The sequence below is a fragment of the Medicago sativa genome, chromosome 5 (genome assembly GCF_051527215.1).
Source record: "Medicago sativa cultivar Bolivia chromosome 5, Bolivia_mono, whole genome shotgun sequence".
Lineage (NCBI taxonomy): Eukaryota > Viridiplantae > Streptophyta > Magnoliopsida > Fabales > Fabaceae > Medicago > Medicago sativa.
In genome coordinates, this window is record NC_140753.1 from 5,694,523 (window position 1) to 5,709,865 (window position 15,343).

General features: G+C 31.6%; 2 protein-coding genes across 2 annotated transcripts; one reads left to right on the forward strand and one right to left on the reverse strand.

Annotated features, from left to right (window-relative positions):
- Positions 1-2,043: 2,043 nt before the first annotated feature.
- Positions 2,044-4,324, forward strand: LOC146919468 (homeobox-leucine zipper protein HAT4-like). Its single transcript, XM_085712896.1, has 4 exons — positions 2,044-2,350; positions 2,562-2,875; positions 2,965-3,044; positions 3,354-4,324. The coding sequence occupies exons 1-4, from the start codon at positions 2,185-2,187 to the stop codon at positions 3,682-3,684; spliced, it is 891 nt and encodes a 296-aa protein (XP_085569022.1). The 5' UTR covers positions 2,044-2,184; the 3' UTR covers positions 3,685-4,324.
- A 2,476-nt stretch (positions 4,325-6,800) lies between these two features.
- On the reverse strand, positions 6,801-12,336 carry LOC146919469 (uncharacterized). Its single transcript, XM_085712895.1, has 12 exons — positions 12,175-12,336; positions 11,985-12,069; positions 11,474-11,525; positions 11,365-11,385; positions 11,213-11,266; positions 10,238-10,288; positions 9,572-9,634; positions 8,500-8,565; positions 8,284-8,322; positions 7,931-8,053; positions 7,753-7,845; positions 6,801-7,323 (listed from the first exon to the last, which is right to left on the reverse strand). The coding sequence occupies exons 1-12, from the start codon at positions 12,257-12,259 to the stop codon at positions 7,090-7,092; spliced, it is 966 nt and encodes a 321-aa protein (XP_085569021.1). The 5' UTR covers positions 12,260-12,336; the 3' UTR covers positions 6,801-7,089.
- Positions 12,337-15,343: the final 3,007 nt, after the last annotated feature.

Consider the following 15,343-nt stretch of genomic DNA (forward strand, 5'->3'; position numbering starts at 1 on the left):
ACAAAAAGGAAATGTCAATCAATGTCCTTGGTTAAAATACTGTATTATGAAAAGAATTGAAGATTGTGATTTTTTTTAAATAGCATAATGATTAGTATAATTCATTTTAGGGAAATGTTAACTTGTACCCTTGAGGCATAAGTTAAGAAACCAAAAGTAAAAGTTTTTTCTTGAAAATTGTGCATTCAATGTCTTGAAAGTTTCAAAAGCTATATTTTCAACATAAAATTTATTACTTAATTCTATTTTAAGTTTCTTAACTTGTGCCCTTAGGGCACAAGTTAACATGACCCTTCATTTTATTATAGTATAAGGTGAATAAGCGGCGGGATACGAATCCCAACATCTGTATATAATAATGTATTGTTCCTATCAACTGAAACAAACTCACAGAGACTGTGAATTTTACATTCTAAAAGTAGGAAAAAATGTTATTTTTAAGTTAAAATATACGGAGTATCTTTTATTTTTATTTTTTACTTTTTAACTAGTGTCTTGAGATAAAAATGAGTGCCGCTTTAGCCAAAAAAATTTGTTTCAAAATGAATGTCGCTTTACATTTCCAATACAACTTTAATTTTTTTCTTCCAACTTTACCCTCAATAAATACTCCAACTTTTCTCTCACACAATTTCCAATGCAAATTTGTGTTTGTCTTTTTCTTATAAAGTAAAGGGCAGTTTAGTAAAAGTGTTATATCCAATGATTATTTCATCTCATTTCTTAATCTGTGTGCCAACACCTAAAACGACACTCATTTTAAAACGGAGGGAGTACAAGTTAACATACCCAAAAAATAATGATAAATGTCACATAAAATTAGGAAAAATTGGGAGCAAACGAAGGACAGGAAAAATAATGAGAAGATTATCTGTTTGATTCCAATCATAGCAAGTTGCAATGTTGATTTAGACAACAGTTGATGACTGTAAATTGTAAAAATAAATGTCATGGTGTGATGATGGTGTCCCCACTATTGATATTTGACCTCAGCCGTTGATGTAGGAGCTGCTTCTCAATTAGGGGAAGTTTTCAGGTGCAAACTGGCCCACTGGATTAAATGCTCAATATTTCTTGCGATTTGCCATTAGACATCATGAAATGGACCAAACATGAGAATTTAATTCAGGTTGGTGGGTGGATTGACTCGTCAAAATATCTAGGGATACATCTTTTACTTGTAAATTTTCATTGTAAATTACTGGAAGTTTCAATATGCTTTTGTTAATGGGAATCATAATTTCACCAAAATAAAAGTGGGAAGCATAATTTTGAAAAGGGTCTTGCTAGCATTATACCGTTATGAGAATGTTTTATGGCTGTACAATCACAGTCTTGATTAATTAATTTTACTGCATTTCAAAACAATTTTTATTTATTATCCCTAAATTTTTTTTTTTTACAATTTTATATTAATTTTGTTAAATTTATACCGTAAAATCATATAAATCATAAATTTATGAAATGTACGTCATATTTTTATATAGATTAAGTATCACAGTCATGGAGTCACATTGGTCACATAAAACGACAATAATTGATGTTGAGTAATAGTGATATACGGTGTGTCACACGTTAACGTTGGATAACGTCTAATCGAGATAAACACAATAAAAGATATTAGCATTATAATGACGATTATTGATGGTCAAAGATAACAACGTATTGTATTCACTAAAAAACTATAAAATTAACATTTTTAAATAGAAAATTAAATTCACAACTAAAATCAAATCAAGGTTAAAAGTTGGTTTGAATTATTATTATACACTAATTCAAATTTTTCGAAACTTAAGAAAGAAGGTAAACAATGACATTTTTTGTCCAAGAAAAAAGAGAAGATAAAGAATGAATGACATAAGAAAAAATGGTCAAAAGCAAAGGGTAGCATTATTTGGGGTAGGGGGGCAAGACCCATGATTCAGATAATTCATAATTGGACTTGATGACTTGACATAAAGTTATGGTTGAACTCACCACTCCCCACTACCCCCCATTTTCTCTCCTTTCTATATATTCCCCACAACCCTGCCTCCCCACTTCATTATAATCATCCATCCATAATCTCTCTCTCTCTCAATTGAAAAGCTTGTTCTCTTTCACTCTTCCTCTCCCCCAACCTCCTTCAAAAAACAAAGCACTTTAGTTTTCTTTCTTGTATTACAAGAACAAGGATCAGAAAAAATGAGTATTGAAAAGGAAGATTTTGGTTTGAGCCTAAGTTTGAGCTTCCCTCAAAATCCACCAAATCCTCAATACCTTAATCTTATGTCTTCTTCAACTCATTCCTCTTCTCCTTCTACTTTCAATCCTCAAAAACCTTCTTGGAATGATGTTTTTACTTCTTCAGGTGTGTATCCTTCCATTCTCTAGATCTGGTCCAATTACAACTTTGGAATAATAATCTCAACCTTAATTAACAATCATTTTCATATAGAGAAGTTTCCTATATAATTTCCTTCCTTTACTCTCTAATCTATCTTATTTTAATTTCTTCATATGAAATGAAAAGAATCATTTTAATTTCTTCAATTTAATGAACGATCTTATTTTACATGCAGATCGGGATTCGGAGACATGCAGAATCGAAGAACGGCCTTTACTTCTCCGAGGAATCGATGTGAATCGGTTACCTTCTGGTGCTGATTGTGAAGAAGAAGCAGGAGTTTCATCACCAAACAGCACCGTTTCAAGTGTGAGTGGTAAAAGAAGCGAAAGAGAAGTTACAGGTGAAGATCTTGACATGGAAAGAGATTGTTCAAGAGGAATCAGTGATGAAGAAGACGCTGAAACTTCAAGGAAAAAACTTAGACTCACCAAAGACCAATCAATTATTCTCGAAGAGAGTTTCAAAGAACACAACACTCTTAACCCCGTAAGTATTAATTAAGTGTAATTAAGCTCTTTTAAATTATATTTTTTTTTTTAGGTGATTAACTTTTTTTTGATTTGTTTTGTTTGTAGAAACAAAAATTGGCACTTGCAAAACAATTGGGACTTCGTGCTAGACAAGTTGAAGTTTGGTTTCAAAATCGTAGAGCAAGGTTTGTTCATTTGACTAGTCTTTATTTAGTTGGCAATATTTAAAACTCAAAAGATATCCGGTGCATGTCTGGTATCACAGTTGATTTGTCAAAATCACTATGATCTGATGATATTCACTGTGATTTCGACAAATTCATCGCACACATACGAGATGCATGTTTTCATGTTTGGTATCACGTTGGATTTGACTAAGATCCATTAACTTAAATTGATTTTTAAAAACACAAGTGTCATTTATCAATATTTTTTTTGTGAAGGATTTATCAATATTTATTTATTTATGTTGGTTTGTTAAATTGTGATTTCAGGACTAAGTTGAAGCAAACAGAAGTAGACTGTGAGTTTTTGAAAAGATGTTGTGAGAATCTAACGGATGAAAATAGACGGTTACAAAAGGAAGTGCAAGAGTTAAGAGCATTGAAACTTTCCCCACAATTCTACATGCAAATGACACCACCAACAACTCTTACCATGTGCCCCTCTTGTGAGCGTGTTGCTGTTCCATCATCTGCCGTTGATGCTGCCACGCGTCGTCATCCTATGGCTCCAAATCACCCACGTCCATTTCCTGTGGGACCATGGGCCACAGCTGCTCCTATCCAACATAGGACCTTTGATACACTCCGTCCTAGATCTTAACTTGTACGGATGAACAAAAACACAATTTTAATGAAACAAATGAAACAAAATGGTTGTAACAGCGTTCCATGAATTTTGTGTTCAAAGCACTGTTTAAGATATGGTTGTTAGAAGAAATGATTTTGTGGGTCTCTAATGTTTTTTGTTTTAGTTTATTTGACCCCATTGTCTTCTTTTGGTTTAGTTAGAAATTTTAGTTTTTTTTAATACTTATTTCTTTCTTTCTTTCTAGTTCTCATGATTAACCATAAGATTAAATGAAGTACATATGATGGAGGAAAGAGAAGAATGGTGAGAGATAGTGTGTTGAGTGTCTATGATAAAACTATGTACTTCATTTAATCTGATGGTTAAAAACAACTTTCCCATGGTGGGAAGATTTTCAAGTGTCCCATGTTAAATGCCACCTATGTAAAGTGATCTAATTAATTTAAGGGTCACGTTAACTTGTGCCCTAAGGGCACATGTTAAGGAACCCAAAAAGAGCAACTTTGTATTGGAAAACATAACATTTTAACTTTTAAGAAGTTGACTGCACGACTTTTAATAGGTATATTTCTATATTGAGTTCCTTAACATGTGCCCTTGAGGGCACAAGTTAACATTTCCCTTAATTTAAATATAGTTTCATATGTTAGCAGATTTTGTTTATGAACGTAAAAGTCAAATTTATATTTTGGCTTAATTGCTTTAGGATTGGAATTTGGAAATGTATGGTTACGTTAAGTGTTCAAAAGATTCATCCTTTTATGACTTTGAAGATACGGCAATTGCTGGGACTAATTATGGGTTGGTTGGGTGAGAATTTTTTGGTGGAAGAAAATGGAAAATTGAACATTAATAAAGGAGTTTGTCCCAAATGACCAAACATTAGTTCAAGAATTTAGGGGCCTTATGGGTCCCCATTGATTTAGCCTTCCAATTATAGAACTAGAAGAAGGGAAGGGAATCTTATTTCTCCATGAATTATGTATGTGATTCATTGACCATAACAACCATATGATCCTTTCAATAATTGTCAAAGGACAATTTAGTCCACATACCTACTTTGAATCATTCGATATTAGTATCTTCTTCTGCAAAGAACATTATTTTTCATTGAAGGACTTTTTTTGGTTAAATTTATTCAAGGACCTTATTCTCTATTATGCTTATTTTTGTTGTCCTAATCAATAAGGAGGAAAGAAAAGTGGTTTGAGGTCACAAACTTCTCCATTACTCTCCAATCGTAACGTGACTTACAAAATATGAGTGCTTTAAGTTCTTCTACTCATAGAAAAGAGGTTATCCCTCCTTACAATTTTGTTGTCCCAATCAATAAAGTATATTTTTTTAACAATGCAAACACGCACGCACCAATTTTTAACGAGTAATGATATTTTGACATCATTTGATGACAGCTTTGTTGACAACCTTGTTTTTGTCACTTCTTATTGGTCAAAAACAATGGAGAGAGGAAAAGGAAGAGAGAGGATAACAACATTATGTGAGTATGAGAGAGAAAGTTGTCCAAAAGTTGTCAAAAAGTGGTTGTCAAAATATCATTTCTCATTTTTAATAGACAATGTTTGTTTATGTATTGTGTTCATCGTCTAATCTTCTTTGATTTGCGATGTTGATTCCCTATTATGGGTAAAGTCTCATTTGGGGTGACTTTGACCAAATAGGATATTACAATACCTGTCAAGGACTATACGTTGTTTTTTCAAGTTTATCAAGAGCTAAATTTAGACTATATTTGTCTTAAATTCTACTCCTTCCGTTTCAAAATGAGTGTCGATTTAGCCAATTGCACACAGATTAAGGAATGGAATGAAATAATCATGAGACATAACACTTTTACTAAACTGTCCTTACTTTATAAGAAAAAGACAAATTTAAAGTTGCATTGCAAATTGCGTGAGAGAAAAGTTGAAGAGGATAAAGTTGGAAGAAAAAAATTAAAGTTGTATTGGAAATGTAAAGTGACATTCATTTTGAAACAATTTTTTTTAACTAAAGTGACACTCATTTTGAAACGGATGGAGTATTCTGATAATTTTTGTAGTATATTCCGGCAACCAACGGACGTGAGAAAAGTGAAGCTTTAGTTAAGCTTCACTTTTGCTTTTGACGCAAGAAAAGTGAAGCTTTGCGAATGATATGTTTGGAAATTAAAGTTTAGGGTTTAAAGATTCAATTTTTTCTTTAGTTATTATTGAGCCAAAAGAATTTTTTTTTATGAGTATATAAAAAAATATTGAGCCCTTTTTTTTTTATCCTAGGACTAATACACAGTAGACTAGATAGATACCCACTCCTAAATCCCAATCATATTATAAATTAGAGCCTTAAAAAAAGGTTTTATCGCTCTCAAGTCTCTTACCTTTGAAGCTTCGAGTTTTTGCAACCATGATTATTTGATATAAGTTGTTATCTACTGATGAGAAATTGCATTTCAGCATTTGCAAATTCTTTTGTCAGTGTGCTGAAATAATTTAAAATGAAATGGAGTATGCTGATAAGTCTTACGACCAAATATTTATAAAATATTAAAAATCAATCAACAATTGTTTACATGTATTTTAAAAAAGTGTTACGGTAGTTAACTGCGTTTTATTTATTTATTTGGTCATGTAACATGAGGGCAGAAATTCATTTTTTAAATGAATAAGTGGGGTGTTCGGGGTTCAAACACTGACCCCCTACATATAAATATGCATTGTATTTGTCAATTGTGTTATGTTTATGGAAACACGGTAGTTTACTACTGTTTATTGTTAAACAGAAGTTAATTATCCTTCAACACTTTATAAATCAATTAAATCATTTTTTAAATTGGTTAACTAATTTAAAAAGCGTTCGAACTGTAATTAACTACCAATGCAAAAAGAATAATATTCAAACAATTTTTGGAATATCATTTTCTTAATTTTAATAAAATACTCAGAGTATTCAGGACGGTCTTTATACATTTAATCATAATTACTTTTGAAAGGACTGACAAGCCACAACTTTTTAATACTTCCATAATATATACAAAGGCTAAAATTTCCACAAAAATAAAGGATAAAAATTGTCTTATATTTCCAGATGAGGTGTGAAAGGATATAGATGAGAGAAATAAAAAGAGAGGATGAAGAAAAATGATGCTTAAACTAATAGCAATATGAATCACAGTCTTATATATATCAAGTAATTTTGATTATTCCAAACACTTGTTCCCCCACAATATATTAGATCATTGTTTATCAACTAAATATAACATGACTTCTATTTATGTAGACTTATCTTCATTAATATTGACAATAATTTCACCATTGAAAGCCTTGCGTAGTATACACTACATAGGTGACAGTGATCAATCTATATATATTAATGTCGTGGCTGGAGCTACTTTGATGATTCTTCCTCCATTGTGTAAAATTACTCCATCTTGTTGATCTGAATAAATCTCTGATTACCTCCTCGCATCCTCCGAAAGTTAGCCTTAGTGGTGCTATCATTTCTTGATGTTTTTCCGTTCAAATATGGCACTACATGTTTCTTCATATCCGCCTCGGATATCCCTAGATGCTTTCCAGGAACACTAATGAAATGGACACGACCAGCTTTGTCTAAAGTTCTTAAGCCAATCCAGTCTTCAGTGTAGAGTTTTGTCTGCAAAGCAGATTAGGGGGAGTTATGGAAAAATACAATTGGCCTACTACAAGAAATCTTGCACAACTTGAAATTTAATGCTTTGTAGAACTATTGGTTGTTTTTTTCACTTGAGGCCGAATCTGTAGTTTGCTTGATCTATGTCACAGTGCAGTGACGTGAAGCTATCAAATAACAACTAGCCTAATAATGCCAGGAATTTCAAATAAGTGTTTCAGACATCTCTTTCTAAAATGGCCATTTCAAGAAAAAAAAAATGAAACCTACAATTTTTTTTTTATGTTGAAATGCCGATGCCATTTAAATAGGTAATATAAGCTTATGGAAGCAGCTCTACCAATATATCATTTAATAAATGGGATACGAATTCCCAATTATGGCACCAAGTATCACAGAAAATATCAAGACAGGTCGAATAAAAAACGATACCTCTTGTGGTGGTAGAACTGGCTTGAAGAAGCCATCTGGATAATAACCAAACCAGGATGTTTCTTTCGGTATTAAAACTGTGTCCTGCTCAAACTGTTGCAGTATAATATAAGACGACAAATAAACAAATTTTTATCATGAAGTCAGCTTGAAATATACCTTTAGATCGAGGGCTTACCATGATAAGTACCAAATTCTCTAAGCTACTGAATCTTTCCTTGTAAGTGGAATTCCTCTGACCGGGTTTTTCATTATTAAGCTTAGGGAGGAACCTACAGCTCTCCAAATATTTAGGTATGGCCTGAAATCAAAATTAGGTTTAATCAGAAGGTTCCGAACAAATTTTATGCAAACAAACTACTATGATAAAATAAACAGGTATGGACTATTATGTAACTGAATAGTTGAGAAAAAACATGCTCAGCATTGACATTTTATTACTAAATTTATACTTTTGTTAGAGAAACAAGTCATCAGTTATGACTTGCTAATCAATTACTTTTGAATTTGTAAGCAAATATTGATACTCACATTTGGCAATTTAAGATATCCGCTAGGAGCCAAGTGTTCCTACAATTTTTTGAATTGAGGTATGTTAGAGACTGTAAGGTGCGGGCAGAAACTAATGAGCGACGGAGTAATGCGATAATAAATTCTGAACAAAGCAAATATCTTATACAAGAAAAGAAAACAAGAAAATTACAGATCAGACAAAAGAGAAAATAAATAAAAGATAGAGATAAATACTTGAATATAGGTACTGTACACCTCTCCCTTGATGAGATTGTCTGCAAGGACGCAAAAGATACCTGTCTGTAGAAACAAAAAATCATTTAACAATGGAAGAACTCGGCAGAATAAAATTTTGATGCACATTCTTCTTATCTGTCTAAATGCGGACACTGGTTATATGACAAATATTTTTCAGGGACACCACATTACATTGCATGCTGCAATATTTTGCAAATAACCATAACACGTTGCATTACCTAAATAGTGAATCAAAGCACTCTGCATGAGGTAGGAGTGCACCTAAAAGGAGAAAAGGAGAGGAACCTATATGATTTTATTATTTTATCTTATAACACTCTTACAGTAAGATAACAATAAAAATTTACAAAATGATTTCACTCTATTCCACGGTATATATAGAAATTTAAGGAAAGAAAATATGCTTGATTTTCAGTCTCCTCTATTTCAATTTTCAACTGAAAAATAAAACGTCATGTTAGGCTTAAAAAAAATAAAAAAATTCCCTTCGACTACCTCCTACTACTCTCTATACCGTCAAGGCCAAAATTAATTAAGCTACGATGAATATTCCACTGTCGGTGCTATAAGATGAATAAGGATGTCTGAGGTCTACTTCAAAGAAAAGAAGGGGGTATAATAGGGGATTAGGATGTCACGGAAAGGTTGGACGAGTGACCTCGTTTAATGCTTAGTTGCAAACATGGCAACAACAGAGTGCTGGAAGACAGAGGGAAAGAACTAGGCCTCTCTAATTGCCAGGGTCTTATTTTCTTTTATTTCTTGAGAGTTCAAATTCATCCTTATATGAAGTTATCTCTGCTGTTATACTATCCCACTGCAGTAACCCAAGTTTAGCATCAGATTCCAGTGGTATCATTAGCATTAAGTTCTATATATCTGTTCAGACCGTCTTATTAAATAATCAAAGTGGTGACTAATTCAATTAAAGAATGTCATGGTGCCAACACTAAGTAAATTGTTACTATTGAATGCCGTATTTCCAAAATCAATAGCATCATTCAGAAATAATAAAGGCATCATGCTAGAAAGTAACAATGATACTCACACCACACAGGGGAACTGAAGCAGTACCAGCATGAGGGCCTGCTAAAGATATGAAGTTCTTAACCTGTCCAACAATAATAAGAAAGAATATCTCATGAATAAGTTGACAAGGGTAAGGATCTAGAGAGGCAAAAATGCACGGAACATTGAAAAGAGAAAAATGAATACACAGAAGAAAGAAGGATAAGCAGAACAAGAAGGATCTAAATCAACATTTATCCAAAGCACATGAATAGCATTCCCATTTCTCACAGTATACTGAGAAAAAATGAAAGACAACTAGATAGTTAAAAAACAAAATGCTATTCTACACCCCATTGTTGTAAAACATAATAAACTAGAAAGGTGAAACAAAGACAACAATTTAGAATTCGGTTCCTTCGAAGTGAGTTCGTTTTAGAGGGGAAAGTGTGGAATCTCAACAGTTGATGAGAAAGTCAATGACTGATTAATGGAAAATGTGTGCACATGAATATGAAACTATGGATTTATCATAATCAACTCCTCTAATTATCCATTATAGACACAAGAGTTCTCATTAATATTTCATGGAAAACATTAGTCTTCAACATTGTTCACCACGTTACGTAATATGTAGAAAAATAGACAACAGAATAAGTTGAACTATTATAGAAAAAATTGCACTAGTAAAATTATAGATTCTTACGGGAGGTCCTCCTTCACAAAACTCGACCACACCTCGACCAATTAAATTTCCCTGCAGGAGAAAAAATTCAAGAATGAACAACAAAACTATAAAAAGAAGCATTTGTGAGATGAATTATGCAAAAAATTAGTTTAACATTCCTTGCAATGAATGAAAAAGGAAAAGAAAAGAAAGAGTTATGCACAGACATGAACCGCTTCAAAATTGGCGCCAAACCATGCATATATCATGCACGGGCGTTCTTAACAAATGCACGGCCGGGTGCACAGCCATTAAAGTGTTGGTAGGTCAGCTGCCCCAATATTATATCGGTCTCCGTTTTCAGTAAAATAAGTAACTACATGAATGATATGGAATTTACAAAAGTGAAGATGTAATCTTCACCAAATATTTTGTCAAAGGGGCGTGGATTTCACAAATCTTAACAAATGGCAATGAACAATATCTTCTCAAAGAGCTTGAGCCTAAAACAAGTAGAGAACAAGATAGACTTATAACAAGGACAATTTTGTTACATAGCAGTCACAACATCATGGATTTTGTACTAGCCACCATAGCCAATTTATGAAGCGCAACGTGTCATAGAGGGGCGATAGATCACAGTCCCAGTTTATATGGCCAAAGTTTGGCCATCCTCCATTGAGAACATTGATCAAGCATGTAATGTAACAACTACAAGGGATTGAAGGATTGCAGCCTTTAAGAGGCAGAGAAGGAATACTAGTAGTAACTTAGTATTCACCAGAAGGATGAGATCATTGATGAAGCTGAAAGATGAGTCTGAAATTCGAAAAAACTTAAAACCCTTTACCCACATATGGACATAATTTTACTTTCACCTACTCTGTTGTCGCTATCTAAGAATGATTTAAAACCTTTGTAAAAGTCAACTTCTTTCTAATAGAGAAATGATTAGCATGCATCCATTGACACTCAACAGAAAGGAAAAAAATAATCTGAATTCTTATGTTTTACCTGGGAGAGGCCAACAATGTTGTATCCTCCCTTCAACTCTTTCATTTTCTTCACCTGTATATGGTGGAAAAAACGAGTAAAAAGATTAAATTCAAAAGCACATCAAGAAAAGAAATGTTACCACAATAATGCAACAGGAATTTCTTTATCACCTTCTGGCAAACAACATCTGTCTGCAGACATACAAGACAACAAATTACCATTAGTCAATATTATCGTTAGGCAATACCTTAAAAACATCAAATCCTTCTGCCCCATTACCTGTTCTCTCAAAGGCATAAACCATGAATCCCATGATCCATTTCCGACTTCACTGTAGAAAATTGGGAAACTTCATTAGTCACAAAAACTAAGGGTATAACTTATTATTCTTTTCTAAATTAAGGGAGCTATTAAAAGAGATTAATTTTCATACAAGTTCGTGTCAAAAGTTTTGCATTGTTGACTAGTCACAACCACTCATATTTGTGACTTTTAGAACTAGTTACTGTTAAAGTCAAACACTTTCAATGATCTAACGATTATGATCAATTGATAGTGTAAAAAATATTTACATTAACGATGTATATAAATTAAATAATTTTTTTTTAAAAATCTCAAATATATATGAAAACATCAAAACATGCCCTAAATTACAGTGGTCACAATTCAAGTATAAATCGTTAACAAATACCATGAAAAACAATAGAAATGAATCCAGTATTAAACAAAACACAACAAAATTAGTTGATAAATCATAAATGACGATGAAATTTAAGTTAAGTAAGCATACACGCAGAATCCCTTAACACCAGAGTAAGTGATCAATTCTTGTGTGAATGATTTGACTCCACGGTTAGAACACTGATCTCCAATTCCTGCAACCCATATCAAGAATCATTTTGATACATACATGAATAATTATGAATATGATGGTATGCTACTGAATTATCAGTATAAAGAAAAGAATGAAGTAAAAATACCGTGAAGGACAATGAAGGGAATTGAGTGTGAGATGGGGAAGACGAAGAAGATGAAGATGAAGATGAAGAGAAGCATCATCGTCATCTGTAACAACAAACGAAACTGCTACTACTTTGTTTGTTGCTGCCACGGAAGACAACACAACAAACAAAGAAAGAGAGAAAGAAATTAACTGTTTTTCAACTATTTATGGCTAGTTCTCTCAAAAAAAATAAAATAAACTATTTATGGCTAGTATTAAAATACTGGTACTCCATATCATTCCTTTAATTAAAAAACATTTAATGCTAGTAGTTAGCTCTGAGTTTTTCCAGTAAATATCAACTTACTAGAATATACTTTAATAAATTTAATTTATGTTTTACACGAAATTTAAAAAAGAGTTTAATGGTGATAGATCGATAGTCCAAAACAACTTTGTACATACAATCAATCAAAACAACATTCTGAATTATCACGTAAATTAACTGTACTTAAATAATTTTCTTAATCACATTTATATTAATGACCAAGAGTAGGTACTTTTTTCTTTTATTTATTTATTAGAAGAGTAGGTAATTTTATATTCAAATAACACAATCAATTTTATAATTGACTCACAATATACTTACTCCTACCACATTTGTAAATGTATAGTATTTGTCTAAAGAAAGTGTCACTTTTAATTTTCAATGTACTTATTAATATTTTAATTGTATCATATACTAATTAATATGTTATACATCACTTTCAACTTTTTATATTACAATTTACATTTATGATGATAAAATATATTAATAATTCATTTAATAAAATCATTAATTTTTATTATATTTTTTAATCTATATAAAATAGTCATTTTTTTAGGGAATATATAAAATATGTCAACGGATATTGTGACAACGGTTATACATTTCTTTGATCACAAGTTTAAATAAAATTTATTTTTGACGCACATAAATTAAAAAATAATATGAAAGATTTTTTTTTAAAATAACATATTACGTATTTCTTTTTAGGGTAATGCTAACCAGTACCCCAATTAAAAAACCTAAAAGAGGAAATTTGAAGTCAATAGAGGAAACATTTAATGCATTGATTACACAACTTTAAATGCAAATATTACCCCTTTTAGATCATTATTTAAGTATTTAATACAAATATTACTACTCCCTCTGGTCACTATTATAAGCAAATTTCTACTTTTTAGATTCATTCAATAAATGATGTATGTGGTCTACAATATAGATCACGTACATCATTTATTGAATGAACCTAAAAAGTCAAAATTTACTTATAATAATGACCGGAGGGAGTATATTTTTTTGCCTCGGGACACTCGTTAAAATGATCCTTCTTTTTTAGGTGTGTACACTTGACTAATTTTGCTTTGGCTTTGGATAGTACTACTAATAGATAGATAATTAATGATGGTAGATATGGTTCATAAATAAATAGATGAAGACCAAATGATACGTGGACAGCTGGACTGTTTGGAGTAAAGGGACACGAACAAGATGGATGTTAATGTTAATGGTATGGGTGATTCATAAATGAAGAACAAACAAGTTAAGATGGAAAGGGCTCTTCTCCCATAAAAAACACTCACTTCCATACAAACTAACCAAAATACCTCCACATGAGTTAATTTACGTTCGGTAAGTTGAAGTATAACCTCATCTGAGTTAACTCACGTTGGGTTATAATCTATATGAGTTAACTCACGCTAGGGTTATAACCCACATGAGTTAACCCACACTGGATTATAACCTTATAACCTACACGAGTTAACTCACGTGGGATGTACCAATGTAACGTACGTGACTTAAAGTCACGTGTTGGTATTTTGGTTCGTTTGTATGAGAGTGAGCGTTTTTTGTTGGGAGAAGAGCAAAAATCCTTTACCAATTGTCACTATTTGAGAGGGGAAAATCTTTCATGGATACAACCACAAATTAATATTATTTAGGCACCCACACAAGAAATGAAAAAAAATTTAAGAACAATTATTTAATCACATCAATTGACATTATTCAATTTTATTCTCTTTTATTTTTCTTTTGGTTTTGTGTGTACACCCAAATAATATTTATTTGCGTTTGTGACCAAGCAAGTATATCTCATGAATGAGATAAGACTCGAAATGAGAAATGATAACAAATGTTTTTGAGGTATTTTTTAAAGTATTTACAAAATAAATTTTGATGAAATTGAGTATTAAATACCCCTTTTGTTTTTATTTAACCGGTGTTTGATTTTTCGTTCGTCATTTCGATCTTTTAAGGTATAATTTGTCAAAGATACTCTTTCTCAATTATTTATACTCCTTTTTAATAAAACTAATTAATCATATGCATTTGATAAATTCAAGTTTGTTAATTTTTTTAACAAAGTGTTTTTTTTTAAAAAAAAACTTTGTCACCCTAAAAAGAAGAACAATCTTGATGAAAAAAAAATGTTTGTTATGGGAGAGATAAAGTGTATAACAAAAAGTTTGTTGGAGAGTGTATATTAATTGTTTGTCACCCTAAAAAGATACTAAATTATCAAATTTATTGGAAAGATAAAATATGTTTCGAAAAATAGAAATTTATAAGTGGATTAAAATGAGAGTATAATATGGAGAAAAACTTCAAAAATCCGCTTCTTTAATTTCTTGTTACTATTCTAAAACGATAGTTAAAGAAAAACGGAAGGAGGAGTACTACATTAAAAAATGAAGTATTTGACTTTCTTAATAATAATTTATTAACTTTTTTTGAATGGATAATTTACTAGTTTGTAATCCATACTCCATAGAAGTAAATTGTAGTATTGTTTGAAAGATCTATAAAATATTAATGGGTTAAATATTCCCTACTAATTTTATCAACATCTTAAACCTCATCGCCCTCAATTAATTTTTTTTTTTTTATCTTGACCCTCTTCCTTATGTTGATTTTTGAGATACTAACAAATTTTTCATGTTAGTGATCATAGCCATGCCTTTGGGGTAAAAGTTATTAATTTTGATGTCTGATGAGAGGTCTCTAACTCTATATATAACAAGTTTCCAGTGCCTAAGTTAAGTAGTCTAGTACTTGTGTGGGGACCATCTCGTCGGTTTCTTAATCATAACAACTCACAACTCAATCATCTCACAACCTATGGCCGTAACGAAAAATTACAGTGATTACATGCATATTATAA